This window comes from Saimiri boliviensis, chromosome 2 (assembly GCF_048565385.1).
Source record: "Saimiri boliviensis isolate mSaiBol1 chromosome 2, mSaiBol1.pri, whole genome shotgun sequence".
NCBI classification, from domain to species: Eukaryota; Metazoa; Chordata; class Mammalia; order Primates; family Cebidae; genus Saimiri; species Saimiri boliviensis.
In genome coordinates, this window is record NC_133450.1 from 7144573 (window position 1) to 7172567 (window position 27995).

At 41.6% G+C, this 27995-nt stretch overlaps 1 protein-coding gene across 2 annotated transcripts in view; it reads right to left on the minus strand.

Annotated features, from left to right (window-relative positions):
- The window catches only part of THSD4 (thrombospondin type 1 domain containing 4), a 669073-nt gene that overhangs the window by 240894 nt on the left and 400184 nt on the right, over window positions 1–27995 (minus strand). Inside the window, exon 1 of one of the 2 annotated variants that reach the window (XM_010340286.3) lies at window positions 1–27995. This exon is cut by the window's right edge and continues 2018 nt beyond it. The exons of the other annotated variant lie outside the window; for it this stretch is intronic. Coding sequence (XP_010338588.2) covers window positions 1–72 — 72 coding nt within the window. The 5' untranslated portion in view covers window positions 73–27995. 2 annotated transcript variants of the gene reach the window in all.

Here is a 27995-nt window from a genome sequence, read left to right on the forward strand (position 1 = left end):
CTCTCCCCCAGGTCTTGCTAACACTGCTGTTTGAACGTGGAGCAATGTTAATATCAGGTAGCTGACAAACATTATTACCCAAAGTTAGAACTACCCTAGAGGAGAACTCCGTCTGCCAAGTGCTAACAGCTAGCAGATGCACTTGTGTCTCGGGATTCCAGCCCTGGAGTTCCGCTAGGCACCGCGCTGGTTCCCTCGGCTCTCCCCTCACTGTACTACCCGGCGCTTCGAGCTCAGCCTCTGCTCTGAAGAAAACTGGTAAGCTGATCTCTTCATGTAATAACTTCTCCCGGCTGGGGGAGGGGACAGGAGCCAGCTGGGAGCTGGGGGGCTGCCTTTAACAGAAAGCAGAAAGGGGAGGGACAGAAATGATCAATGTGGAGTTCTGCATCTGGTCTCATTCACGAAAAGGGTTCCAAGGTAAGCACTCCACATGCAGGGGGACAGCCCCTACCCTCATCCACTGAGGCAGGGAGGAGGCAGTGAACTGCAGCAGGATGAGCTCCAGGCTAGGAACCGGGAGAGCTAGGGCCTTCCTAGTGCAGATCTGGGGCTGACCAGCTGTGTTTGCCTGGACAAGTTGGCAGCACTCTCTGGGCTGCCGTTTATTTTTCTCACTGGTACAATCAAACGTTGGGTGAATGACCTCTGAGTTCCCTTTTAGATCTGATTTGATGGTTGCAGAAATCTAGGTAGTTAAAGGCTGCATTATCAAGGGCAGCCTCAATGGGGAAAGAAGTCACAGGGTGATGTGTGTTTGTGTACCAATTGTATAGACACAAATGGATGGGAACTGTGGAAGACAGTATAGCCCCCTCTTGCTGCATACCTAGATCACTATGCCTAACCAGGAGCTTGAGGAATTATTGCTGACAATGTGAAAATAGGCAGCAAGATGGGAACAAGTGAATCCCAAGTGTTACATAGTGCTGCCAGAGTGCACTGAAATGCAGGATGGTTTTAAAAGAAATAAGAGCTACCTTTGAGTAAACTCAAACTGACCGACAAAGTGGGGCTTGGGAGTGTGGAGAGCAGGCTGGGAAAAGGGTCTTCCTAAAGCCTACTTTGCACTTGAGATACACCTTACATGGTTACCTGTTATGCTGAAATAGCAGGGGTCAAGGTTTAAAACAGATTAGTATTGTATTCTGCCTAGAATGGGTTCAAGGCAGTGTTCTGAGGCTTTTGGTGACCACAGAGGTTAGGATGACTGCATGGTGTAGTGGAAACAGCCTGAGGTCCTGGAATTAGGCAGGTGTGTGTTAAACTCCAGTTGTGCTTCAAACTCTTTGTGCATGTATGGGTATTTAACTCTGGTGAGCCCTAGTCTCCCCTTCTGTGAAACAGAAAAATGCCATCCAATGCTTATGACGACTACCAATGAGCTCACCTAGGCACAAAATGTAGCATAGTTCCTGGCACAGAGTAAAGACACAGGCTTTCTCTTTGATCTGAAATAAACATCAACAGCCAGCCCCAGAAAGTAAATTAATAAACACTTGAAAAGCCTCAGGTTATGAGCATTTTCTTGCATTAATGAGGAAACTTTAAACCTAACTGCAGTTTGCAGCCATCTCAAAGTTTTTTATCACCAGTCACATGACCATGAACCAGTCGGGGGACTAGGGGGAAAGAACTTTCATTCCTTTTTTCCAGGTCTATAAGATGAAAAAAAAAAAAAAAAAAAAAAACAACCGATAGTGAGGATAATATAATATCTCCAGTTAAAGAAAGAAAAGAATGAATTTTTCTTCTTCCTCCTTCGTAGTCACTGTTACTGTTGATCTTGGGGTCTGTTCTGCTACCTAATTGAAGCGGCAAAGTTATCTACTGAGTAATCTCATGAGAAATGCAGGCATTACTTCAGAAAGCCAAAGTGCTTGAAAGTCCAGGAGTGTTGTCTAGTCAGGGGTTGGGAAACGCTCTGTAAAGGGCTGGATGGTAAATATTTTTGGTTTTACAGACCATGTGGTTTCAGTAGCAACTACTCAACGCTGCCATTATAGCACAAAAGCAACCACAGATAACACACACATGAACAAATGTGGCTGTGTTCCAATAAAACTTTATTTGTAAAAAAAAAAAAAAAAAGAAAGAAAAACAGGCAGCAGGCCAGATTTGACAGTAGTTTGCCAGCTCCTGGTCTAGCCAACCCACTGCAATCTTTTGACTTCTCTGCTCTACTGCAAGGGCTCTGGAAAGGTCACCAATGGCCCCTGTGTCACACAATTCAAAAAATAATCATTTAGTACTTATTTACTTCTCTGCAGCCATGTCCTCCTTTACTTTTAACGTTGTGGTAACATATGCAACATAAATTTATCATTAAACTTATTAAGTATATAATTGAGTGGCATTAAGTACATTCACAATATTGTACAGCCATCACCACTGTTCATTTCTAGAACTTTTCCATTTCCACAAACAGAAACTCTGTATTCATTAAACCTCTCCATTTCCCCCCCTCCAAGCCCCTGGTAACCACTATGCTACTCTCTGTGTCCGTGAGTTTTCCTAGTCTAGGTACTTCATATAAGGGGAATCATACACTACAGTATTTTTCCTTTCGTGTCTGACTTATTTCACATAGAATAATATTCCCAAGGTTTGTCCATGCTGTAACAGGTATCAAAACTTCATTCTTTTCTAAGGTTAAACAACATTCCATCATATGGATATACCACATTTTGTTTATTCATCCATCTGTTACAGACACTTGGAATGTTCCTGCCATTTGGCTGTTATGTATAATACTGCTATGAACCTGGGTGTCCAAGTATCTATTTGAATGCCTGCTTTCAATTCTTTTGGATATATATCTAGGAGCAGAATTACTGAATCATATGGTAACTCTCTGTTTAACTTTTTGAGAAGCTACCCAACTGTTTTCCATAGTGGTGGTACTGTTTTACATTCCCACTAGCAATGCACGAAGGTTCAATTTCTCTATATCCTTGGCAACACTTATTATTTTCCATTTTTTTGATAACAAACATCTTAATGGAGGTGAAATGTATGTCTTCCTTTTTGAACCACTCTCTTCCCATAGCTTCCAGGGCTATACCTCTAGATTTCCTGTGCCTCTCATTAGCTGACATTCATTGAGCACTATGAGCCCAGTATTATTAAAATTACAACTTTTAAAATAGTTTCATGTAGCCATGACAACAGTATTATCAGATTAAATAATTTGCTTCGTGTCACACAATGGTAGGTGGCACAGTCAGCATTCTGACCCTGGCACAGCCTTTGCTCTGAGCCTGACTCTTTTTTTTTTTTTTTTTTTTTTTTTTGAGACAGGGTTTCGCTCATTACCCAGGCTGGAGTGCAATGGCGCGATCTCGGCTCACCACAACCTCTGCCTCCTGGGTTCAGGCAATTCTCCTGCCTCAGCCTCCGGAGTAGCTGGGATTACAGGCACGCACCACCATGCCCAGCTAATTTTTTATATTTTCAGTAGAGATGGGGTTTCACCATGTTGACCAGGATGGTCTCGATCTCCTGACCTCATGATCCACCCGCCTTGGCCTCCCAAAGTGCTGGGAACACAGGCGTGAAGCACCGCGCCCGGCCCCAGAGCCCAACTCTTAATGACAGCATTGCCTTGTCACCATTTCTCTGGACTCTTGACACACCCTGGACCTAACTCCTAAATTCTTATGTTCTAGACCCTGTTTCCTCTCTATCTGCCCTTGTTGGGCCATCTTATCATTTCAGTGGTCTCAACCCTTTACACACCCACGATTCTCTACAACCATCTGTAGCCAGGTCTCTCTCCTGACCTGCAGGTCAATATACCCAGTTGCCTAATGGATACTTGCATTCCTCAAATGTACTCTGAATTCAACAGGTCTAAAACTGAGCTAATGTTTCCCTGAAACCTGTTCTTCCTACTGTTTCTTCCATCTCAGTAAATGACATCATTAGCCATATGATCCCCAGGGGCTGACAACAGGGTCCTCCCACTCCCTCACTTTGTCATCCAAACCATCATTGGGTCTGATTGGGTTTCCTTCTAGAGAGCTCCGCAGCAGGTCTATGGCCCCACATTCCTGCTGCCCTGTCCCCACCCAGCCCTCTACTATTTCATCATGACTTTATGCAGCAACCTTCTTTTTCTGTTCTTCTCTCCTTCCAGCCCTCTTTCCTAGTGCAACCACTGGGATCTTCCAAAATGTGATTCCAATCATGTCACTCTCCTGACTTTTTTCTTTTTCTTTTGAAGTAACTTTTGATTTACAGAATAGTTGCAAAGACAGCACAGAGTATCACAGCATCTCTTCATCCAGATCTTTATAATGTTAACATCTTACATAACTGATATATATTTATATAAAATATATAAAGTAAGATGTTAACATTGATACAATAATATTAACTAAACTACAGACCAGATTTCCCCAGTTTTTTCCTAAAACGTACTTTTTCTATTCCAGGGACCCACAATTACATTTAGTCATTACATTTCTTTGGTCTCTCCTGGTCTGTGACAGTTTCTCAGCCTTTCTTTGTTTTTCATGACCTTGACACTCTTGAAGATTACTGGTCAGGTATTTTTTAGATTACCCTTCAATTTGGATTGATCTAATGTTTTTCATGATTAGATAGTGGTTAATGGGTTTTTATGAAGAATACTATGGAAGCAAAATGACCTTATCACATTCATTGGGGTATACTATTTCAACATGACTTATCACTGATGATGTTAACCTTGACCATGTGGTTAAAGTGTTATCTGCCAGGTTTCTCCACTGTAAAGATAGGATATGAAAAAGGAAAAATACTATTTATTAGAAATGAATCAGTAAATCCCATAGAATTAAGCTCTACTTTCTGGAGGGGGAATATCAAAGAATATTCAGACATGTTAAAACCATCACAAATGCATACATATTTTGAAGGAGATACTTTGAGGCTATGCAAATATCCTGTTTTCTTGGCTAATTTTAACATTTATCTGCAGATCTTACCTGCAGCGATTATTACTGTAGTGTTCTAATAGTGATTTTCTGTTTCTCTCATGCCTTCTACAGTTAATCAGAATTCATTAGTATAGATGATTTGTCCCTCCTTTTCCATATATTTATTAATTGAAACAATTTATTTATACTCCTCTGTTTAAAATCTTTTGATGGCTCTCCTTTGGGATGAAGTCCAAATCCCTTCATATGACAATTACAAGACTGTTTGCAATATGTTCTTTTCCTGCCCTTCCAGCCAATTCCCCATCTTTTGTTCACACACACTTTATTCTCCAGCCATCTTAAGCCACAAGAAATTATCCCAACTACCATTTGTCCTTGTGCTCAATGCCTTCTTGCCTCGTAGTCTCTTTCTCTAGTCATTCCCCTAACATCACTGAGCTAGATTCTGTTGCTCTTTGCTTCTAAAAATGTATCCCAAATTGTGCATAAGCACCAAATATTGGAAAGCACCTAAAGGTCCATCAATAGGGACTAACTGAATAATTGTGACATCCATAAAATGAGGTATCCTGGAGCAACAACAACAACAACAACAACAACAAAAAAAAAAAAAAAAAAAAAGAAGAAAGAATGAATTGAGGTTGCTTCCTATGCAACGATATGAAACATATCCAAGATTTATTAAGTGAAAAAAGATGCACAGAGGTGTGATTACTGTCCTATTATTTGCGTACACATGTTTGTAATTGCTTGTCTATGTGCTATCTGTGGAAAAACACACTTGAGGCTACCAACAATGGCTACCTCTAGGGAGGGAAACTGAGTAGTTTCAGGACAGAAATGAGAGAAACACTTATTATTATATATCTGTGCTGTCTCACACTGCAGCCACTTAGCCATGCACAAATACTGAGCAATGGAAATGTGGCTATTCCAAATTGTAATATGCTGTAAGTGTAAAATGTACTTTGTACAATTTAAAAACTTGGTATCAGCAAAAGAATGTAAAATATCTCGTTCATATATATTTATGTTGATTTGATGTTGAAATAATATTTTAAATATGTTGGGTTAAATATAGTATTAATATTAATTTCATTTGTTTCATTTTACTTTTTAAAATGCGGCTACTAGAAAAATAGCCACACTGGTGGACAGCATTTCTATATCCGCTTTCACACTTATTGAAATGTCAAACATGTGAATGTATTGCTATTCAAAAAGTAAATAAAATGAGGCCGGGTGCAGTGGCTCATGCCTGTAATCTCAGTACTTTGAGAGGCTGAGGCGGGCAGATCACTTGAGGTATGGAGTTTGAGACCAGCCTGGCCAACATGGTGAAACCCAACTCTACTAAAAATACAAAAATTAACTGGACATGGTGGTATGTGCCTAGTAGTAGCAATCCTAGCTACTTGAGAGGCTGAGGCAAGAGAATCACTTGAAACCCTTGAAACCAGGAGGTGGAAGTTGCAGTGAGCCAAGATCCCACCACTGCACTCCAGCCTGGGTGATAGAGAGAGACTTGCCTAAAAAAAAAAAAAAAAAGTAAGATGAATGATAGAAATGATAGTTAAGAATAGAAATGAACACACACACGTCTTCCTTGGTCCCAGTGATTCACTTAAATGTCACATTTTCTAGGAGTTACATTTCATCAGGCTCCCTGTTAAGCTGAGGGCAATGCCCTGGCCTCCATCCCCAGGTATCCTCTGATTATCTCCAGTCTAATAATCATGATGTGTTGTAATTGTTAATCCATGTATTGTCTCCCACAATACAGAGTGAGCACTCCATAACAAGAGATGCATCTTTCCTCTGTGGCTCCAAGAGTCAGCACACAAATAGCCTGATTCAGTGAATGCCAAAAAAGAGAATGGATGCAAAGGAGTATTTTACAGGAAACTCTAACCTGCTTTCGATGGGAGATCTTCTAATGGTTCATCTTAGATACCAGAAAACGAAAAACATAGAGGAGAAACTCCCAGAAGGTATATTCCTCAAAGAAATTCAAACAATTTTAACCTCACTTTTGGGTAACCTAAAAAGAGAAAATGTTAGTGGTAAAATGAGAGTATCAAAAAACACGAACGTATGACGCCTAAAACCACACATTTCACGTAAAATACAATTTCGCACTATGTCTTACTAATAAAGAAGAGTAAACCATAGCAGATGTCACCTCTAAGGCTATTTTACTTCCTGCCAAGAATGTGTATTCCTTTATGAAGGAAGAAGGAAGACGCAGGCTTCTCCACAGAGGTCCATATTGTATGGCTAAACTGTTCAAACTATGTTCTTTCTTTACATATGCTGACGTTGTGTGGAATAGGAGGAAAAAAGTCTCTTGTCAAGAAAGCAGCTGGCTATCAGTCAGGGAGCTGGCCATGCAGGAAAGGAGAAGCAGAAGCAGGTGGTAGTAATTAACTCTCCCTTTGTATGAACCAAGAAGCCATTAAATAGTCACAGAGGTGGGAAATGAGGAAAGCAAAGAGTTCTCTGCTGCATTTCTCGTGATTACCGTCTCTTCTCTTTAAAGATAAGGACAATCATGAGAATCTACAACAAAGGAAGTCACTGCATCCTTACCCTTCTCTGATTTCTGTCTGAAAGGGGCCAAAGGCTGGGTGGATCAGCACCTGTAAATATCAGGGCAGCCACGCAGTTAGGCTGAGCACCTTGCACATTCACTGAAAGGAGGGTTATGTTACTTGGCTCAACTGGGTTCAGGGATTTGAAGTCAGGCCAAGAGTAGGGCCACAGACACAGTGAGATGCTTTAAAAACAAAACAAAACAAAACAAAACAAAACAAAACAAAACAAAACAAACAAAAATACCCTACAGGCCTGTCCTAACTCTTAAGAGTACATGGGGGAACTAGTTCAGATAGTACATTGGAACCATTCTCACGGTGACCATATTTTTGTTTCAAGTATTTATTCTAAGGAGAGGTTCTCAACTGTGGTCCCTGGATCAGCATCATCAGGGAACTTGTTTTAAAATGTAAATATTGGACTTATGAATTAGGAACTCTGCAGGTTAAGCCCACCGATTTGTGTTATAACAAGCCCTGTGGATGCCTGCTGGCTTGGGAACTACTGCTTTAAGCACTAATCGTCTGTCTAGTAAACCTTAATTCAAACTGCATAAACTTAAAGTATTATTTTATAAAATCTTATTTTCTTACAAAAGGTCACTGTCAGACACTAAAACATAGCATGAAGCCGTAATAATGAAAACGGTGGCATAAACAACCACTGATAGAAGAGGCAGATCATTTACCTGACTAAACATGTAGAGGGATTTCATGTGCAATCAATAAGTCACTTCAAATCATCAAGGAAAGGAAAGGAAAGCAAAGGGTTGGGAATGTGGCCAGCGACTTGAGGAGTAAAGTTATTTCTCAATTTATATCAATGACAAAATAAATTGTGGTGGATTAAAGGTTTTGTGCAACCAACAGAAGTATAAAAACAGTAAAAGGAAATGGGTTAATATTTCTATATTCTTGGTGTGGGGAAGGATTTTTAAGCAGAGCTAAAATGAAGACAGAAATCACAAAAGAAAATATTTATATATTTGCATACATATTTTAAAATTCTCTAAGTTCAAAATACCATAAACAGAAGTAAAAGCCAAATAGGCCAGGTGCAGTAGCTCACGCCTGTAATCCCAGTACTTTGGGAGGCCGAGGTAGGTGAATCACTTGAGGTCAGGAGTTCAAGACCAGCCTGGCCAGCATGGTGAAACCCCATCTCTACTAAAAATACAAAAATTATCCAGGCATGATGGCATATGCCTGTAAATCCAGCTACTTGGGAGGGTGAAGTGTGAAAATGACTTCAACCTAGGAGGCAGCTGCAGTGAGCCAAGAACACGTGATTGTGATTGCACTCCAGCCTGGGCAACAGAGCAAGACTCTGTCTCAAAAAGAAAAAAAAAAAAAAAAAAAAGGCTGATTACACAGTATTTCACTTGTCCATTTACTAAAAATATCAGTACTTATCATCTGCTTGAACCAGGAAAAACAGCAATAGGCAAAAACAATTCTCATCATTACAGAGCTTATTGTCTGGCGCAGGATGCAGACATTAATGAAATGCAGCAAATACATTTAAAATTGCAATGTGAAAAGAATTACAAAGGAAAGATACATGGTAATATAGGAGGTCTGTCCTCATTACAGAGATTGGCTTGTGAGGGGAGCAAGAATGGCCTTCCTGATGACTTGAGAGGGAGAGGTGTGGCTGAATAGAGTCAACCAAGAGGACGCCAGCCCAGCATCAGATGGGCTGAGGACAAAGGGAGGGGCCATGATGAAGAGCTTTCTCTTTCTCTTAATGAGAATCTACTTTAAGGGCAAGGGCAGCAGTTATAGGACCAGATTTGCATTTTGCAAAGGCTACATCTGTTGTATGGAGAAGGGATTCGGGGGAGGCAAGAATGGAAGCTGGAAGGCCTGTTAGAATATTATGGCTGTAGTCCAGATGAAAAGGGCTAAGCGCTTAAACCGGGATGGTGGAAAGAAGTGAATGATTTCAAAGGTAACTGACAACATTTCCAGTGGGAAGGAGCTCAGGTCCACAATATATTTTTAAAAACACAAAACTCTTGAATAAAAACAATGTTAACTGTCTAACCATAGAGGAGGTCTTGGATATACTATGGTATACCCGGAAAGTGAACTCCTATACAATCATTTAGAGTGACCACCCCACATGTTTATTGACTGCTTGATATTGATAACATTTTGATGTTACATTTTAAGACAAAAGTTGGCTACACCAATAATGGAAGAATAGTCTTTTTAACAAACGGTGCCAGGATAAGTGGATATCTACACACAAAAGAATGAAGATAGACCCCTACCTCATCCCACTCACACACGAATTAACTCAAAACACATCAAAGATTCTACATCGTGGTCACTATAATAACAACGTATTATATACTTGAAAACTACTCAGAGAGGTTTTAAGTGTTCTTCCACATATAAATAAATGATAAGTGTGGGAGGTAATACACATGTGAATTAGCTTGATTTACCCAGTCACAATGTGTACATAAACCCAAAACATCATAAGGTACACCATACATATATATAAGTTTTACTTGCCCATTAAAAAATACATCATAATCTGTGGTAGGCAGAATGATGTCTCCACCAAGATGTCCACATCTTAATCCCTGAAATTTATGAATATGCTACATCACATAGCAAAGGGAAAAGAAGGTGGCAGATGGAATTCACATGGCTAATCGGATGACTTTAAAATACAGAGATTATTTTAGATTATCAAGGTAGGCACAATTAATCACAAGGGTCCTTACATGTGGAAGGGCTAGGCAGGAGAGGGAAGACTGAGAAGAACTCAACCTGCCATTGCTGGCTTTGAAGATGAAGAGGAGCTGGGACCCAAGGAATGTGGCAGCCTGTAGAAGTTGGAAAGGGCTAGAAGTAGGGATCCTCTCCTAGAGCCTCCACAGGGACTACGGCTTTGCCAACACCTTGGTGGCAGTCTAGTTAGAACTATTTTGGACTTCTGATCTCTGGAACTGTAAGATAATAAATTTGTTACGTGATGCCACCAAATTTGTGTTGTTATAAAAACCATAGGACACTATAGACCTGACTGTAAGAGCCAAGATTTTAAAACCCTTAGAAGACGATACAGGAGTAACTTCATGACTTTGGGTTAGGCGATAGTTTTATAGGTATAACACCAAAAGCACAAGTGACAAAGGAAAAATAAATAAATGGGACTTTATCAGCATGGAAGGCCCTGGTGCTGCTAATGATACCATCAAGTTGGTGAAAAGACAATCTACAGAATGGGAGAAAAAAAATGTACAAACCATGTCTGATAACGGACTTGTATCAGATCCTGTACTCTTACACCTTAATAAAAAATTGGAAACTCAATTAAAATGGGCAAAAGCTTTTGAATAGACATTTCTCCAGGAAAAAACATACAAATGGCCAGTAAGCACAGAAAAAGATGCTCAATATCATGAGTCATTAGGGAAATGCAAATCAAAACCACTACTCAAATACACAGGTGATAACAAATGCTGGCAAGGGTGTAGACAAGCTGAAATTCTTATATACTACTGGTGGCCATGTAAAATGGTACAGCTGCGTTGGAAAATTCTGCAGCTCTATCAAAAAGTTAAATGTAGTATTACCACATGACCCAGTAAGTCCAATTTTACATATGTACCCAAGAGAAATAACATATGTCCACATTATTCATAATAGCCCCAAAAGTGGACATAACTCAAATGTCTATCACCTAATGAATATACATAAAATGTGGCATATCCCCATTACAGAATATAGTTTGGTGATACAAAGAAATGAAGTATTGTTACATGCTACAAAACGGATGATCCTTGAAAAGATTTTTTTTTTTTGAGATAGAGTTCTGCTCTTGTGACCCAGGCTGGAGCGCAATGGTGCAATCTTGGCTCACTGCAACCTCTGCCTCTCAGGTTCAAGTGATTCTCTGGCCTCAGCCTCCCGAGTAGCTGGGATTACAGGCACCCGCCACCACACCCAGCTAATTTTTGTATTTTTAGTAGAGACGAGGTTTTGCCATCTTGGACAGGCTGGTCCCAAACTCCTGACCTCAGGTGATCCACCCACCTTGGCCTCCCAAAGTGCTCGGATTACAGGTGTGAGCCATCGCGGATGGCCGAAAAGATATCCTAAGTGAAGAAAGCTAGTCTTGAAAGATCATTTGTTGAGTGATTCCACTAAATGAAAGGTCCAAAATAGGCAAATTTACAGAGACAGAAAGTAGATTAATTGTTTCATAGGCCTGAGGATGGTGAGTGGAAATGGGGAGTGACTGCTAATGGGTATAGGATTGCTTTTGGGAGTGATGAAATGTTACACAACGCTGTGAATATGCTGAAAAACGAAATCAGTGAATTGGAGGGTATATCAATTGTGTCTTTTTTTTTTTTTTTTTTTTTTTTTAAGTTAGAGTCTTGCTCTGTCACCCAGGTTGGAGTGCAGGGCATAATCTTGGCTCACTGCAACCCCTGCCTCCTTGGTTCAAGTGATTCTCATGTCTCAGCCTCCTGAGCAGCTGGGATTCCATGCACCCACCCCCACCCCGCACCCACCACCACACCTGGCTAATTTTTGTATTTTTAGTAGAGAGGAGGTTTTGCCACATTGGCCAGGCTGGTCTCGAACTCCTGACCTCAAGTGATCTGCCTGCCTTGGCCTCCCAAAGTGTTGGGATTACAGGCATAAACCACTGTGTCTGGCCATAAATTATATCTCAATAAGCCGTTTTAAAAATATAGGCCATAAAATATCAATTTTATTTCAAGCAAACATAAAATGTATCACATTCTTTTTTATTTTGTTCGTTTCTAATTGTTTTTATAATGAGCAGAAAAATAAATATAGCAAGAAAACAAAAATTATTCTCATTTGGACAAACGGTGAAATGATAAAAATGGGAATGACTATGAAGAGGCAGTTTGCAAATGAAGATATACAAATGCAACTGAGAGTATGATATGAAAAACAATTTAACATTAATAGTAACCAAAGATACACAAAAGCAAATAACATGTTGCTACATTAACCTGGAAAATAATTTTTATGAAGGATAAATGCCCATTACTGGCAAGAATCTAGGGAAACAGGTAGTCTGACACAGGGTTGAGATTGCAAATGGACACAGGTACTTTAAGAGTTGGGCTTTGGCTGGGTGCTGTGGCTCGTGACTATAATTCCAGCAATTTGGGAGCCTGAGGAGGAAGGATCTCTTGAGCCCAGGAGTTCAAGACCAGCTACATAGTGAGACTGTCTCTACAAAAAAATTGAAAAGTTAGCCAAGCGTGTTGTATGCACTGTAGCTCCCAGTATTCAGGAGGCTGTGGTGAGCTGGGATCACACTGATGTATTCCAGCCTGGGCAAGAGACTGAGACCCTATCTCTGAAAGTGTACACAAATCACCTGCTTTTTTTTTTTTTTTTTTTTTTTTGAGATGGAGTCTTGCTCTCTTGCCAAACTGCACAATCTCAGCTCACTGAACCTCCAACTCCCGGGTTTCAAGCGATTCTCCTGTCTCAGCCTCTCAAGTAGCTGGGATTATAGGCACGCACCACCATGTCCAGCTAATTTTTGTATCTTTAGAAGAGACGGGGTTTCACCATGTTGGCCAGGATGGCCTTGATCTCCTAACCTTGTGATCCACCTGCCTCAGTCTCCCAAAGTGCTGGGATTACAGGCGTAAGCCACTGTGCCTGGTCATCACCTCGCATCTTAACATGATAGTAAATCAGTAGATCTGGGATGGGGCCTGAAACTTTGGATTTCTAATAATCTCTAATGATGCTGGGGTTTAGTTCAAAATGTATGCGTTACTAACCCTGGTGATATTGCCTGCCTAGAGCAGGTCTCCCACCTGACCAGTAGGCCTTCCCTTCATCTTCAAAGCCAGCAAGGGCAGGTTGAGTTCTCACAACCTTCCCTCATCTGCCTTGCTCTTCCATCTTTAAGAACTCCTGTGCTTAAATTTTCCCCTACTGCTCAGGTGGGAGACCTGCTCTAAGCAGGCATTATCAGCAGACTTCATAATGCATACATTTTGAACTAACACCAGTTCCATGTCTAAGAATCATGGACATGAGCCAACATTTGTCTAAAAAAGAGGTTTCATCTTGATTTTGTTCATAATGGTGAAAAATCTGAATGTAAATGTTTAATCACAGAGTCTGAATTACATACGTCTTGTTTTGGAATACTATTTAATTATAAAACTGAGGTGTTGTCATATTTAGTGACAGTGAATGGTGTTTGCTTTACGGATGTGACAATTTACTAAGTGAAAAAAGGTTGCAAACGAGGGTTTCAAGGATGAAACCATCTTCATTACACACAAAAAGTGATCAGAAGGCTATTTGCCACCATGGTAATGCTGGTTATCTCCGCGCGGTAATTTTTACTTTCTTCTATTTGTTAATCAATGTTTTCTAGCATTCCCACCACAAACACACAACACTTACATGTAATAAGAAGGAGTAACAAAGATTATTTTGATCCTGCTCAAATTACCAGGGATTTGCCTCACTGGCAACCCAGCTCAGCCAAAAGATGCAAAAGCTCCATCTAGAGGTTATTTCATCAAACTGCAGGCACCTGATCCCAGAAACCCAGGAAAGACTAAAATGCTCAGCAAATACAGCTCACATCTCAGAAGGCACACACGTGGCAAGTGAGTATCTCAGAAGGACTGGTTTTCTTTCCATGACCAAAGGTTTTCATTCTGTGTCTAAATGGAAAACTTTACAACTCCCACCAGTGGAGCTGAGAAAATATTACCAATGGGGAAATGACAGAGAGCCAACCAACTCACTGGTTTCCTTCCAAGGGTCTTCAATACACTCCTTCTCTGATCTTAATTTTACTTAAATATAGTTAATTTCTTGCTTTGAATAGAACAGAGATGATTATTACTTTCTGAAAAAGAAAGAAAATGGCTTGGTATGTGTTAAGAGATTTGTCAAACATCTATATTATAAACTCCCAGCACGAAACACTCTGGTGAAAGAGTTTAACAAGTGGTAAGATAAATTCTATGTTAAATAATTCCACCCTTTGGGGTTTCAGTCAGTGCTAAGAGTTTAGTGTTGGCACTGCTGACGGCTGCTACCCTCCTGAGTCATGTTTCTCTTCCTGCCTCACTCCCTTGAGGTCAACGCTATAGAATAAGCACCAAAGGTTCCCGTGAACACCACTGCAAAACATGGCAGATCAACCCAACAGTATAACCTTACTTACTCCTCAGCATGGCTTGGATCTGTATTTTAGGGTGCAGGACTTAACATAAATTTCTGAGGCCTTGGAGAAAGTACTGGAAAAAACTGGAAACACTGACCTTGCAGTAAAAGCTTAAGACTGGGGTTATGAGTGAGTTAGAGAGGAGGAACATGAAGAGGGGACATATTGACGGTTTTTAAGTTCACAAGGGGTTCTAAGGCAGCCCTGGTCTCCCTCTATCCAGCGTTCAGCTGTCTTCTGCCCAGTTTTTGCCTTTCTTCCTTGGCAGCTGGAAAATATTGGAGAAACCACCTCAGAACAAAGAGCTAATAAAGTGATAACTGGATTGAAGTGTTACCTCTCCTTGCATTTTAACAAAAGAAAAGAATAACATTTAATGAGTGCTACTAGAAGTGTATTAAGAGACCATAAATGTATCATCTCATTTAAATAATATACCAAGCAGATGGGTGAGTCAAGGCTTGGAAAAAGTGACTTTTTTCATGATTACATGAACAAGTCTGTAGTAAAGCATGGATTCAAACCCAGGACATCTGACTCCACAGCCGAGACTCCTAACCACAATGCAGTAGAAGAGTCTTGCCGACTGTTTTTGAAATGTATCTTGAATTCATCCACTTCTGTCCATTTTCACGCAGCCACAAGTTCAAGGCATCGCACCTCCCAGGACTTTTTCAGTAGCCTCCTAACTGATCTCTGGGCTTCTATCTTGTCTCTTTCCAACACAATTTTCACATCTTGAATAGAGTGATATTTTAAAACAAAAGCAGAAACAGGTCATTCCTTTATTACTTCACGGGTTTCCTATTGCCTGTAGGATGAATGAAGAACCCCTAAGAAGTCCTTAGCCAGACCCAGAAGCCCAGCATGATTTGGCCTCATCCCACACTCCCCACCCCCTTCCTATCACCCTCTGGTCTCCCTCTAGCTCCTAGCTCTCTCCTGCCTCAAATGTTCACTCATTTTTTCCTATGGCTCTAAACTCATCCCTTCTTTTGCCTGGCCAAGGACTACTCATTCTTCAGGTCTCAGATAGAAGCACATTCTTCCAGAGAGGCATTCTGACTCAAAATCTAAGTTAGCATCCCTGCCCCTATCCCCTTCAATGTCCGGGCTTCCCAATTCATTTCTCTCTAAGCCCCTGCACTTCACCTTCTAGACCCCTTTCCTCATCCACAACACAGATTTCTCATGTAATAATCGCTTCAACTAGACTGTAAGGTTCCTGAAGGCAAAGGCAAAGATTTTTTCAGGGGCTTGGCACATAGGCGTCAATGCATGTCTACCTGGTGACCACAGGAGTGAAAGAGAACAAACACTTCCTTAATTCAAAGGGATACGTCTCTTCAGGGTGAGATTCTGTAATCAAGGCAAACTGGATGAGGAGATATCCAATCACTGACATGTCAGCTGATACCATTTCAAATAGATGCACATCTTAGCATCTTTGTGCTGGGGAATGAACGATTGGGCTTTGTAAATACATGGGCATGCCATATTTAACTGCAAATAAGTGGTGTGTCATAAAAACTCACAGCCCCAAAACCACTGGTTGGCCTCCTAGATGAAGCGTCACTAAAGTTACATCTGACCCTGGATGTAACTTAAATCTCTGATTTTTACGTCCTTCCTCTCCCCTTTCTCCCAGCCACAGGAGCTGAGCTGGCAAGAAGGATAGTGACACCATACTGAACTGAGGCATTCTGACTGCTGTTAACCTCAGCTTGCTGGAACCAGCCTCAATCTTGGCACTGAAAGCACCAACCCCCGAGCTGCTGTAACCACCATTCGGCTGGTGGTCATCTCCACTGGAGTGTCTTCCAGCTTGTGCACAGAACTTGTTCATTTTCTAATAATTTCTACCAGGGGTGTTTCATTTTCTTCCCCTAATAAAAAGGATTAGAAGAAGATAACATAAAGGCTGTAACTACCAGCAAAAAGTGGCAAGAAGAAATCAGTAAAAACTGTAGTTACCATTACAGCGGCACTGCCACCTAGCACCATTCTGTGTTGGGATAAGCAGTCACAGATAATTTACAAGTCTCCGAGGGTGATAATTCATGTTCCTAAGCATAATTCCCAAGCAAATCCCAACAAACCAGGTCATTAAGAAAGAGTAGAGTTTTGATATTTATTATGTCAGGCATTAGGCTGGGAGGTAGCTATGATCCCCATTTAATTCTCCAATTCTATAGATTAAGTATCCTTTATTTTACAGTTGTTGAAGCTGGAGACCGGAAACGGTCAAATTATTTTCAGTACACTTTGTTCAAGAAAACATAAAAGTATACAGGATACTTCAGACAAATCTTTGATGACTGTCTAATTTCTGGGTTTCTAACTACTTAGAAAAAAATTACCTTTATTTCTCCTGTCTTTACTAAGCTTCCCCTTCTCAACCTAGCACCTGGCACCAAGAGTGTTTAATCTGATCGAAAACACAGTAAGTGTAGTTAATCACTAACCTCAGCTTTCAACTGAGACTGTTAGCTAAAAAGTCAAATAGACTTCCTGCTGACAGAGAACCTCATTCCATATTTCTCATGATCAATATACACAGCACATTTTGAATAGGTAAGTAATTATGAAATTTGTTTTCTCACAGTAACAATAGAGAACATGTTCAGAAGAATGCCGAGTGCTACCATAAAAAGGGAAAGCTGAAAAAATCCACCTCCTGTTTTATCAAGTTTATTCGCTAAGGCAAAGCTAGCGGCTATAACTGATGAACCTCGATAGCTAACACGCAGAGCTTATCTCTTGACAGTGTAAAACTCAGAGGGTGGGCAGGGAGGACACAGCTCCACACAACCACTTAGGGACCCAGGCTGCTAGAGGCTCTATGCCCCTCAATACATGGTTTCCAAGGTTGCACTGGAAACTCGTATCCACCTGGCAGATGGAGAGGGGAAAAAGTGGAGGATCCCCAGGACTGGCCCATCTTCCACTGGCTACATCCAAATGCCAGAAGGCTGGGAAATACGGCCTAGCTACAGACCCAAGAGAAAAGAGACTCAGGCTTGGCAAACAACTAAAGAATCTTTGCCATAATAGGATCTTCCACAGAAGTGAGCATCATTGTTACCTGAATTACATGAAAGTGTGATGTGAATTGGTAATAAACTGATCACAGGAACCCCAGACTTACTCCTTCCCATCCATAAAGCCTACACACCTGCCACATATCAAGATTTCCCTTCTGCTCCTGCTTTAAGGCCAGTCAAGAAATCTGATGAATCCATGAAAGAAGGATGTCTCATCATCTTCATCAGTTGATGTTCAGATAGTCCAGTGTCCGTTACAAAAGGCAGCCCAGTGAGGGAGTTTGTACTTACATTATGGGATGCAAAGAAAAGAACACTTATAGAGTGCCTACTCTATATGGATGCTTGACAGACAATATCTTATTTAATTTTAATAACTGTGGGGGAGAAATTTTATTTCCATTTTCCAGATGAGAAGACAGCTCACAGAAGTGGACAACTCTACTAAAGGTTGCAGTAGTCATAAGAGTTAGACTTTGGTTTGGGCGCTACCCAAGTCCATGTACTTCCCCCATACTGCTTCCCATGGAGCCAAGGGCTGCTGGGTGCCACTGTGTGGGTTGTCTCCTGGAATGAGAAGTTGCTGACAAAGTCCTCAGTGGCTGCTCCAGATGTTCTCAAGGGCCCTGACACTCAGGGTCGAGGACCCCATCCATTGTAAAAAATATGATACATAGGCAAAAGCACTTAGCTCTCATTCTTTTTTTTTTTTTTTGAGACGGAGTTTCGCTCTTGTTGCCCAGGCTGGAGTGCAATGGCACAATCTCGGCTCACCGCAAACTCCGCCTCCTGGGTTCACGCAATTCTCCTGCCTCAGCCTCCTGAGTAGCTGGGATTACAGGCACGCACCACCATGCCCAGCTAATTTTTTGTATTTTTTTAGTAGAGACGGGGTTTCACCATGTTACCAGGATGGTCTCGATCTCTTGACCTCGTGATCCACCCGCCTCGGCCTCCCAAAGTGCTGGGATTACAGGCTTGAGCCACCGTGCCCGGCCACTTAGCTCTCATTCTTATCACTGACTCTGGCAATGGCAGAGATGAAGGAGAGAGGGAGAGAGAGTTTCCAAGTTAGCAGTCTCCCATTTTCAACTTTTGTGGTTTTCAATAATAAACACTCTGGAAAGTTGGGTATATGCCTGAGTGCAAGAGTGTCCAAGGCACTGTTCGGTCTTAAGGCCATTTTCTTAGGCTTATACCTAGAATATATCAGACAAGATATTAAGAGTTTAAATTGCCTGGGTGAGGTGGCTCACAACTGTAATCCCAGCACTTTGGAAGCCTGAGACAGGAGGATCACTTGAGCCCAGGAGTCAGAGACTACCAGCCCGGCCAACATGGAAAGACCCAGTCTTTACAAAAATACAACAACTAGCTGGGCATGGTGGTTTGCACCTGTAGTCCCAGCCACTCAGGAGGCTGAGGTGGGAGCATTACTTGAAACTCGGAGGTTAAAGCTGCAGTGAGCTGTGATTGTGCCACTGCACTCCAGCCTGGGCAACAAAGTAAGAGCCTGTCTCAAAAAAAAAAAAAAAAAAAAAAAAAAAAAGGAGGATAAATATGTGGAAAGAAATCAATAAAATCTGAGCAACATCAATGACGAAAAGCAGCAAAATTAAAAGAAAATCCAAAAGAGGAATCATAAACGTTAAGTAAAGTGGTGGGGTGTGTGTGTCAGAACCTAACTGATGATGTCGGCAATAGATCAGTTGTTTGCAACAATTTTGCACTTTCAAATACTCAAGTTTTTGGCTATTCATTTGAAGGCATTAATGGTGAATACGTTAGGAAAAAGAAAGTGTTGGGAAGTTACCAAAACTTCCTGCTGTTGCCACATTTTTCACTTTCAATGCCTTCCATCTGAGAAGAATTGTTTATTGCCCTGACCACGTCTTTTTGTATTCATCAGAGGAAGAGTTTGCGTATTTCAATAAATGACTGTCTTAGTCAATTTTTTTTCTGTTACATCAAAATACTTAAGAATGGGTAATCTATAAATAATAGAAATTGATTTCTCACAGTTCTGGAGGCTGGAAGTCCAAGATTAAGGCACCAGCAGGTTTGGTGTCTGGTGAGGGCCCCATCTCCACTTTCAAGGTGCCATCCTGTTGCTGTGTCCTTACATGGTGAAAGGCAGAAGGGGGAAAAGGCCGAACCCCGTGTAAAGGCTATTTTATAAGGGCATTAAGCCCATTTATGAGGGAGAAACCTTCATGACCTAAGCACCTCCTAAAGGACCCATGTCTTAATACAACTGCACTGGGGATTAAGTTTCAACATGAATTTTGGGGAACATTCAGACTATGGCAAGTCATTTTTCATACATACTAACTTGACGTGACATGGTGCCTGGTAGCTATGGCACTGCAAATCCTGCTTCATTCTGTGCCACATTCCATAACTTGCTCAGTTCAGCATACTATCCAATAGTCACCGTAGGAGCCTCTGTTCTAGGTTGACGCAAAAACAAATTTTACATACAGATCGAAATTTGGCAGAATACCTGTAAGGCACTGCTACTCAATAAGCAACCACACCAGCTCTAGGGATTGTCATCACCTAATTGGAAAAGTGTCAAATCAAAGTCTTGGCATTTGCCCAAGTGAGAGATGAAGCTTTACTTCACATATACAGTTCATCCCACCCATAAACATGCTGAGAGAGTTAACATCATATTTCCAATGCAGCAACTATTCCTAAAATAGTTTCTTTCAGGAGCAAAAAAACTAAACACAACTTAAAAAAGGGAATCCCTAAACTAAACCTAGAGACAGCACAATAAAACTGCCAAAACGATTGCATTTCTGTGTATTTGGTAGACCTCTCAGCAACTGTCTCCTAACAAGAAGTAACTTGAAAATATTCGGCCTGTGCCAGTGACGTGTGATTTAAGAGAGGAAATACTTAGAGGCTTAAGAGACCTTTGCAGGGAGCCTGGAAGCTGGCTGCAAGTTTGAAGAAACTTGCATTCTCTGGAATCCAGGTTCATTTCTCTCTGGGAACCACCAGGAAGTCGAGTCCATAAACTGAGATTTTAGAAGGTCCTTGAAACAGGCAATGAATCAGAACAAAATGAAACTTGGTTCAAATAGGCAGTAATTTATTGCGGTGGTGTTCCCAGCCTACAGGAGGAAAATTCAGCCATTTACAATGAAATAGTGATGGGTACAGTGAATTTGATAATATACCCAGAGGCAGAATGTAACTGAATAGGATTGGTTCTACTAATTCATTTACTGTTTACTGTGACTGCATGTGTCAGGTGTTAGAAGCTCCTGAGTGAGTGAGACCCACTTCCTGTCCTTGAGTGGTTCAGGTTCTACAGGGAATGAGAAAGGTGGTGCGTCTGTAGCTAGGGATGCTAAGGCAAAGTTCTCACTAGCTCTCACCAAGGACCATGATTTTCTATTGCACTTGTGAGACCACTGAGATGAGATGAGATGCAAAGAATGTATCTCCAAAAATCCCAACAGATTCTGACTTTTCAGCATGATTTAGGACGTCAACTTCTTCATCTGTGTCCTGTTTCCTCACAGTTGGAATGTTCTGTCCATGGACTATGATAACAGAAGTCAGTTATTTCTAAGTCAGTTATTTCTAACTCATTACTTGGGAAAACATCTCCCTAATACATAAAACATTTGTACAGATTTCTCTGTACATTGTAAATCTGTATAACTGATTCTCAACTCATAGTTTGAATAAACATATCTGTGGGCACCTTTTAACCACCCCTACTAGCTGGCTCTGTGCTCAGGCCTGACCTTGTCCAGTTCTGTATCTTCCACTGCATCCTGCATGTTTCCACTTGCAAGTCTTACCAATGTTTCAAATCCAACACGTCTATTAAATCTGCAGTTCAGTGGTTATGAGTGTCAGTTTTAACATTAGGATGCTTAAAGGTAAATTCTGCTTGTACCACATACTAGCTAGTAAGTTTGGAGTAATTTGAGCTAGTAATTTAATCTCTACGTGCTGCACGTTTCTCATCTATACAATTAGATGTCTGATAGTACCTATCCCTCGAGGCTGTCACAAGAATTGAGACATTACATGTAAAACACTTAGCATGGGGCCTGATGCATAATAAGTGCTGAGTAAGTATTAGCTATTGTTATTATTCACTGCAAAATTGATGTCTATATTTCTGTTATTAATATCACTATTTTCCTTGTAGGTGAGGTAGGGAGAGCTCAAGATTGAAGAGTCCCGATGACTACATCCAAGGTGCATAACTGCTGATCTTGGTTGGCCCTTTTTGAGGCATGGAGAAGGGAGGGAGGGAGCATGGGCAAGGAGGTTCTTTGAAGTATAAATCAAGAAGGGCTCTTAGCGCATCCACATCCTCCTCCCATGCTCATGGCAGACATTGCAAGTCATTTATAACACTCTTCCCTGCTCAGCTCCTGCACTTTAGCATCCTTTTCAAGACAGCAGAGTCAGCCATCCAATGCAGCAGAGTTGCCACACTGGGTGACATGTACTTGCTACAACTGCTCTAAAGGAACAGCTTCTGCTGTCAAGAAGGTACCAGAAAAATAAGAAAGCAAACCATGGGACAGTTGCACAGACTATTAAAGTCAGAGCGTCACTGTGCAAATCGGCAAATGGCTTCTGCCAACTGCCAGTTCCTGGCGTCAATCCCTGTGGCTATCTTTAAGGATGGCAGGAGTCTCGGAGACAAGACTGGCCCTCAACAGACTGTTCGATTTCAGTTTCCTTCACCCCATCTTTCTGACCGTCACTTATATGATCTTTTCTCAGAGGGTGGGCACCATCGAGCAGTCTTTTTCAGAAGTGTGGGGACCACTTGTTCTTTGAGATAATCTAGATAAAACAGGTCCATGGTCAAGTAAGTGTGGGAAAGGCTATCCCCCAGAAACCTTCTTTAGATAGTTATGATATAAACGGGGATGTTAAAAGCTTACAGACATCCTGCAGGATAGACACCTGTTCAATCCTGTTTAATCGAAGGTTCCGCAAATGTCTCTGTGTATAGAATAATCTTCCCCTCACGTAATAGCTGCTGATATACCAAGAACCAGCATTCTGTATTTTGGGGAAATATGCCTTGGTGTCAAATTAGGATTTTCTCCTTCTCTTGCTGACCACACAAAAATTTATCACCAAGTTCTGGCAAATTATTTCGTGAAACACCTGCTTCCGTTTCCTCCTCTTTATTCCCCTCCAGTTCCTCATTTCCCCAGTCCTGTACTAAGGCCAGAGCAGCCAGTGAGCCCAGTGTCTGCACCCAATCCTTGCTATCCTATTCCCTGCATCAAACCATCTTCCTAATACATCTGCGTCACTGCAGTGGATTGAAGGGTGGTCTCCCAAAAGATATGCCCATGTCCCAATCCCCAGAACCTGGCCTCATTTGGAAAAAGGGTCTTTGCAGATGTAACTAAGGATCTGATGATGAGGTCATCCTGGACTGTCCAGGTGGGCCCTAAATCCAACAGCATGTGTCCTTATGAGAGAAACACAGAAGATAAACACAGAGAGAAGAGAAGTCCATGTGATGATGGAGGCAGAGACTGGAGGGATGCAGCCAGGGGTCAAGGAATGCCTGGAGTCCACAGAAACCAGAAGAGAGCAACCTGGAGTCCACAGAAACCGGAAGAGACCAGCCTGGTGTCCACAGAAACCGGAAGAGACCAGGAATGAATATCCCTTGGAGCCTCAGAAGGGAGCACACACCTGCTGGCCTTGATGTTTGATGTAAAGTTTCCAGAACTGTGAGATAATTGACTTCTGTTTCAAGCCATTGAGTTTGTGGTACTTGTTTACAGAAGTTATAAGAAGCTACTGCAGTCATCACATCTTTTTACTCATCTCCAAAACTGAAGCAACATGAGCAAACACTGACTTACCCCAAAGGGTTGACTCTTTTGTTTCCATAATGTGCCAGGTAACCAAGCATGACCCTCAGTGTGGAGGGCACATGTGCATTGATGTCGTACAAGGGAGATATCTAGACAGGCTTGGCTGCCTCTTTTCCATAGTTCAGGCTGGAGTCTCATTAAGTTGCTGGTCCCAAAGTCTTTCTCTTTTGAACTTACTAAATCCTCCCTTTCATCTTCCAGGTATACAAAACCTACTCCTTTTGTAAATATCTAAACGTAGATATCCATAAACTCTGCCACTGACACCTTTCAGTTCTACCTAGAGACATAGAGGTATTAAATCATCTATTCCAGGAGGTTCACAGAAAGTCAAGGAAGATTCTGGGTTGGCTTGCTCTCCTTGCATTTCTTCACCCTACATTTATACATTCAGTCAACATGCGTTTACTGAACACATATCAGGTGACAACCACGACATTGAGAATTGGTCACACTTAAGTGTGAAATTCTGAATACATCTCTTTGAATCGATGAACAATACTTTTCACTTTTCCAAACAATCAGCACTTGTGTGTTCCTCTTATTGTCCTGGGCTTCCCTCATCCCCACTCCTAACCCAATACCTTCAAAGAGAAGCTGTCTTCTATGATCTGTCCACAACTGTGCATGTCCTGGACTGGGGGGACAGCCCAAAGGACAGCTTTGAGTTTGCCTCTACCATGTCACTACAGTAAAACACGTGGGTTAATCTAAATAACTTGGTTGTAATAATAATATTGATAGTAGTAACACTTGGAAAAGTAAGTAAAGTACACAGATAACATGCAGGATTTTATTTTAGACAGAAGAAAGTACCCTGAAGTAGGAATTACAAGTTCAAGGCCAGGCTCTGCCACTCCCCAGTTAGGTGGTCTCTCTGGGTCCTATCACTTCATCTTACAGAGCAGGTATACGCCTGCACGAGGTGCAAAGCCCAGGTTCACATCAGCTGTAAAAGAGTGAAAAACTGTAACAGTGAGCTGATGATGAATATTTTATATGAGTATGCTCAAGCCGTTAGTGCTTTAAGTTTCAAGGAATGTTTTACACGAAGGGACACAGGCTGGCTCACCGCACAGGCGACTGCATTTGTCCCTCACCAATTTTTATAATAATTTCTTGAAGGAACAAACCCGTAAGAAGAAGGACCCCAGCTTATTCACTTTGGCATCTGGAGTCTGGAACACAGTTGGCACTCAACATACATTTGTAAAATGAGTAAACACATGCCTATTATTCATAACTTTTTTCTTCAAGGAGCTTAAAGGAACTTTTGGTGACAGCAAAATCTGATCCACCAGATGAGTCAACAACAACAAAAAAACCAAAAAAAAAAAAAAAAAAAACCCAAATTGATCTACAGGTTAATGAATTCTTTTAGAACACAAATGAGGCACTGAGAGCAACCTGAGAGGTCATCGTCTTACTCATGGCCATTTGGCAGGGAAATTTGTGGCTCTTCCATAGGAGTTCAGTTGTCTTGAAAGTCTAGGTATTTTCAAGTTGGAGAAACACAGACAAGTAATTAAAAAGTAACTCTGCCAGGATCTCGGAGCCTAGGAAAACTAAGATCCAATCATCCACCCATGCTTTTGGATAGGAATAGATGAATGTCAAAGAAAACAGATTTTTTTAAGTGATAAAATGAATTCAATTAAATATGATGCCTAAAGAGTCTTGTTTCATTTATTTAAACAATTTCTTTTAAAAATAATCTGTATATTTGTTATCTTTTAAAATTATGGAAAACTAAAATACCTTACCAAAATATTATCCATAATCCCACCGTTTTTCTTGTCTGCAGGGAGAGTGGGGAAGTAGGCAGTTTTGTTAGGTGTTCATTTCGTGGAATTAAAAGGAAGAGAAAGTATTATTTGTGTACTGTTACTTTTAGGTAAAGTGGTGGAAGACAAGTAAACCAGTAATTTCCTTTTCTCTACTCACAATTTCCCTTTCTCACCCTTGTCTTCTCCCGAGTCCATTATCTTCAGGTGCATCACTGATGTTGGTAGTCGATCCACCAACATTTCAAAATCAGTATGGTCATGGAAGGAAGACGTTAGCCATTCACTCTCAAGGTTCCTCTTCAAACTCTGTGTTGCTACCATCACCCATTCTTTTGGGATTTGTAGAGACTTCTCAGGCAACATTGCTCCCAACCTAGCAAACATATCTTCCTCACTTACAGCAGAGTGAGGATATAATCTCTGGTATCAGGTTGTAAGGTTTAAATCTCAGGTCCACCACCTACTACATAGCACTTTGGGCAAATGATGTAACCTGTTTAGAGTTCAGTTAATCCATCAGGAAAAAGGGGAGCAAGAATAGTAGCTATGTCAGGAGACTGTCGTGTTTACTGAGGGAATACTATATGTCAAGTGCTCAGCATAGAGCCTGACACATTGTAAGTGCTTAACGAATGTTCCCTGTCATTATCTCCAAATCAAAATCGCAGTAAAACATCCCAGAAATGTGTAAATAGGAACATTCTCCAACTCAAGGGCAGTGGGCTAAAAGGAGTCCAGACACTGCCTTGTTTAGATAAAACTCTGCTTGCCCCACAAGCTGCCTAAGAAAGCAATCCCAAGGAGGCGGCCCTGGGCCCCACCCAACAGGAAGCTTCAAGAAAGAGCAGACACTCCTAGGCTCCACAATTCCGGTCTGAACTGATGGGCAAACTTCCTCTAGTGTCATTCGGGGCCAATGGCATCACGGAGCAAGCTTTACCTCCATCACAATCTCCCAGGTCACGTTTGCCACCTGGGTCTCATCTCCAGATGGGTCAACCCCTCCCTGAGTGACCGCACACTCCAACCCTCCCTGACGACCCCTCCACTTTCCACTCTGACTTCTGAAATGAGTAACGACAACCAGGCCACATTGCCTCCTCGCTGCAAGTTTCTTAAGTGTGTCAGTTTCCTGCGTGATATGGGGCTATTAATGGCGTCCACAGTTTAGGATTACCAACAGGACTAAACAAGTTATTGTGGGAAAAGGACTTAGAAGCCTGCCAGACAGACAATGCATGTTCCATAAAAACTTGCTATCCTATGATTTGCCACCACTGCCGCTGCAGGGAACTCCCCCAGAGCTCCATCATCTTTTCTGAATGTTTCCTTCCTTTCTGCCCACTCCCTGGACCTGGCTGGCCCCTGAGGATCACTCCTCACACCCAGGGCCTGGAGGTAGCAGAGTCTTTTCTCACCAACTCTCCCCATTTGCTCTTTCCAAAGCACTATCCTCCTCCTTCAAAACCCCCAGCTTCTGAAGTTCGTGTTCTTCTAACCATTTTCTCTACTTCCTGTCTTGCGACTATACGCTCTGTTCCACACACAGATACCAGAGTTATCTTTAACATTTAATTCAGGCCAGGCACGGTGGTTCATGCCTGTCATCCCAGCACTTTGGGAGGCCGAGGCAGTTGAATCACTTGAGGCCAGGAGTTTGAGACCAACCTGGCCAACATGGTAAAACCCCGTTTCTACTAAAAATACAAAAATTAGCTGGGTGTGGCAGTGTGCGCCTGTAATCCCAGCTACCTGGGAGGCTGAGGCAGGAGAATTGCTCGAACTCGGGAGGCAGAGGCTGCAGTGAGCTGAGATCACGTGACTGTACTCCAGCCTGGGAGACAGAGTGAGATTCCATCTTTAAAAAAAGAAAAAGAAAAAACTTAACTCAGGTAACATACCACCTCTGCTTCGAACCCTTCTATGGTGTCCCATTACTTTGGAACAAAATCCAAAGCCTGTCTACATCTCTCACCTTATATTGTCACTCACCCCCACTGGCTACACAGCGAAACTGGCCGTCTTGCTGTTCCTGAAAGACGTGACACTCACTCACCCCAGGGCCTTCGCACCTGCTGTTTCCACTGCACCCAACACTAGATTCTGGATCCTTCCTATTGCTCAGGTCTGAGTTCAAAAGTCATCCCAGAAAGTCCTTCTAAGAGACTTCAGCATAAAGCAGCCCCACATTCACTATTACTTTCCTCCATCTATTGTTATTACGGCCTTCCTGATATCTGAAATTATCATGTTATCTTATTAATTGTTAAAAAATGCCACATTATTTTTTAACTTCCTGTTTTTCTGTCTTTCTGGGGCACATGCTCCATAAGATCGGGAGTCTTGCCTTGATAGTTCATTGTAGAATCCCTGAGCAAAAGTGCCTGGTCACAGAAGTCATCCACAAACCTTTGCTGAATAAACCAATGCAGAACAATGGGGTCTCAAGACCACAAAACGCTGTCCTGGATTTCAATCGGAGCTCTGACAATTTATTGGCTGTGTTGCCTTTGACAAATTATTTGCCTGAGACTCAAATTCCTCCAA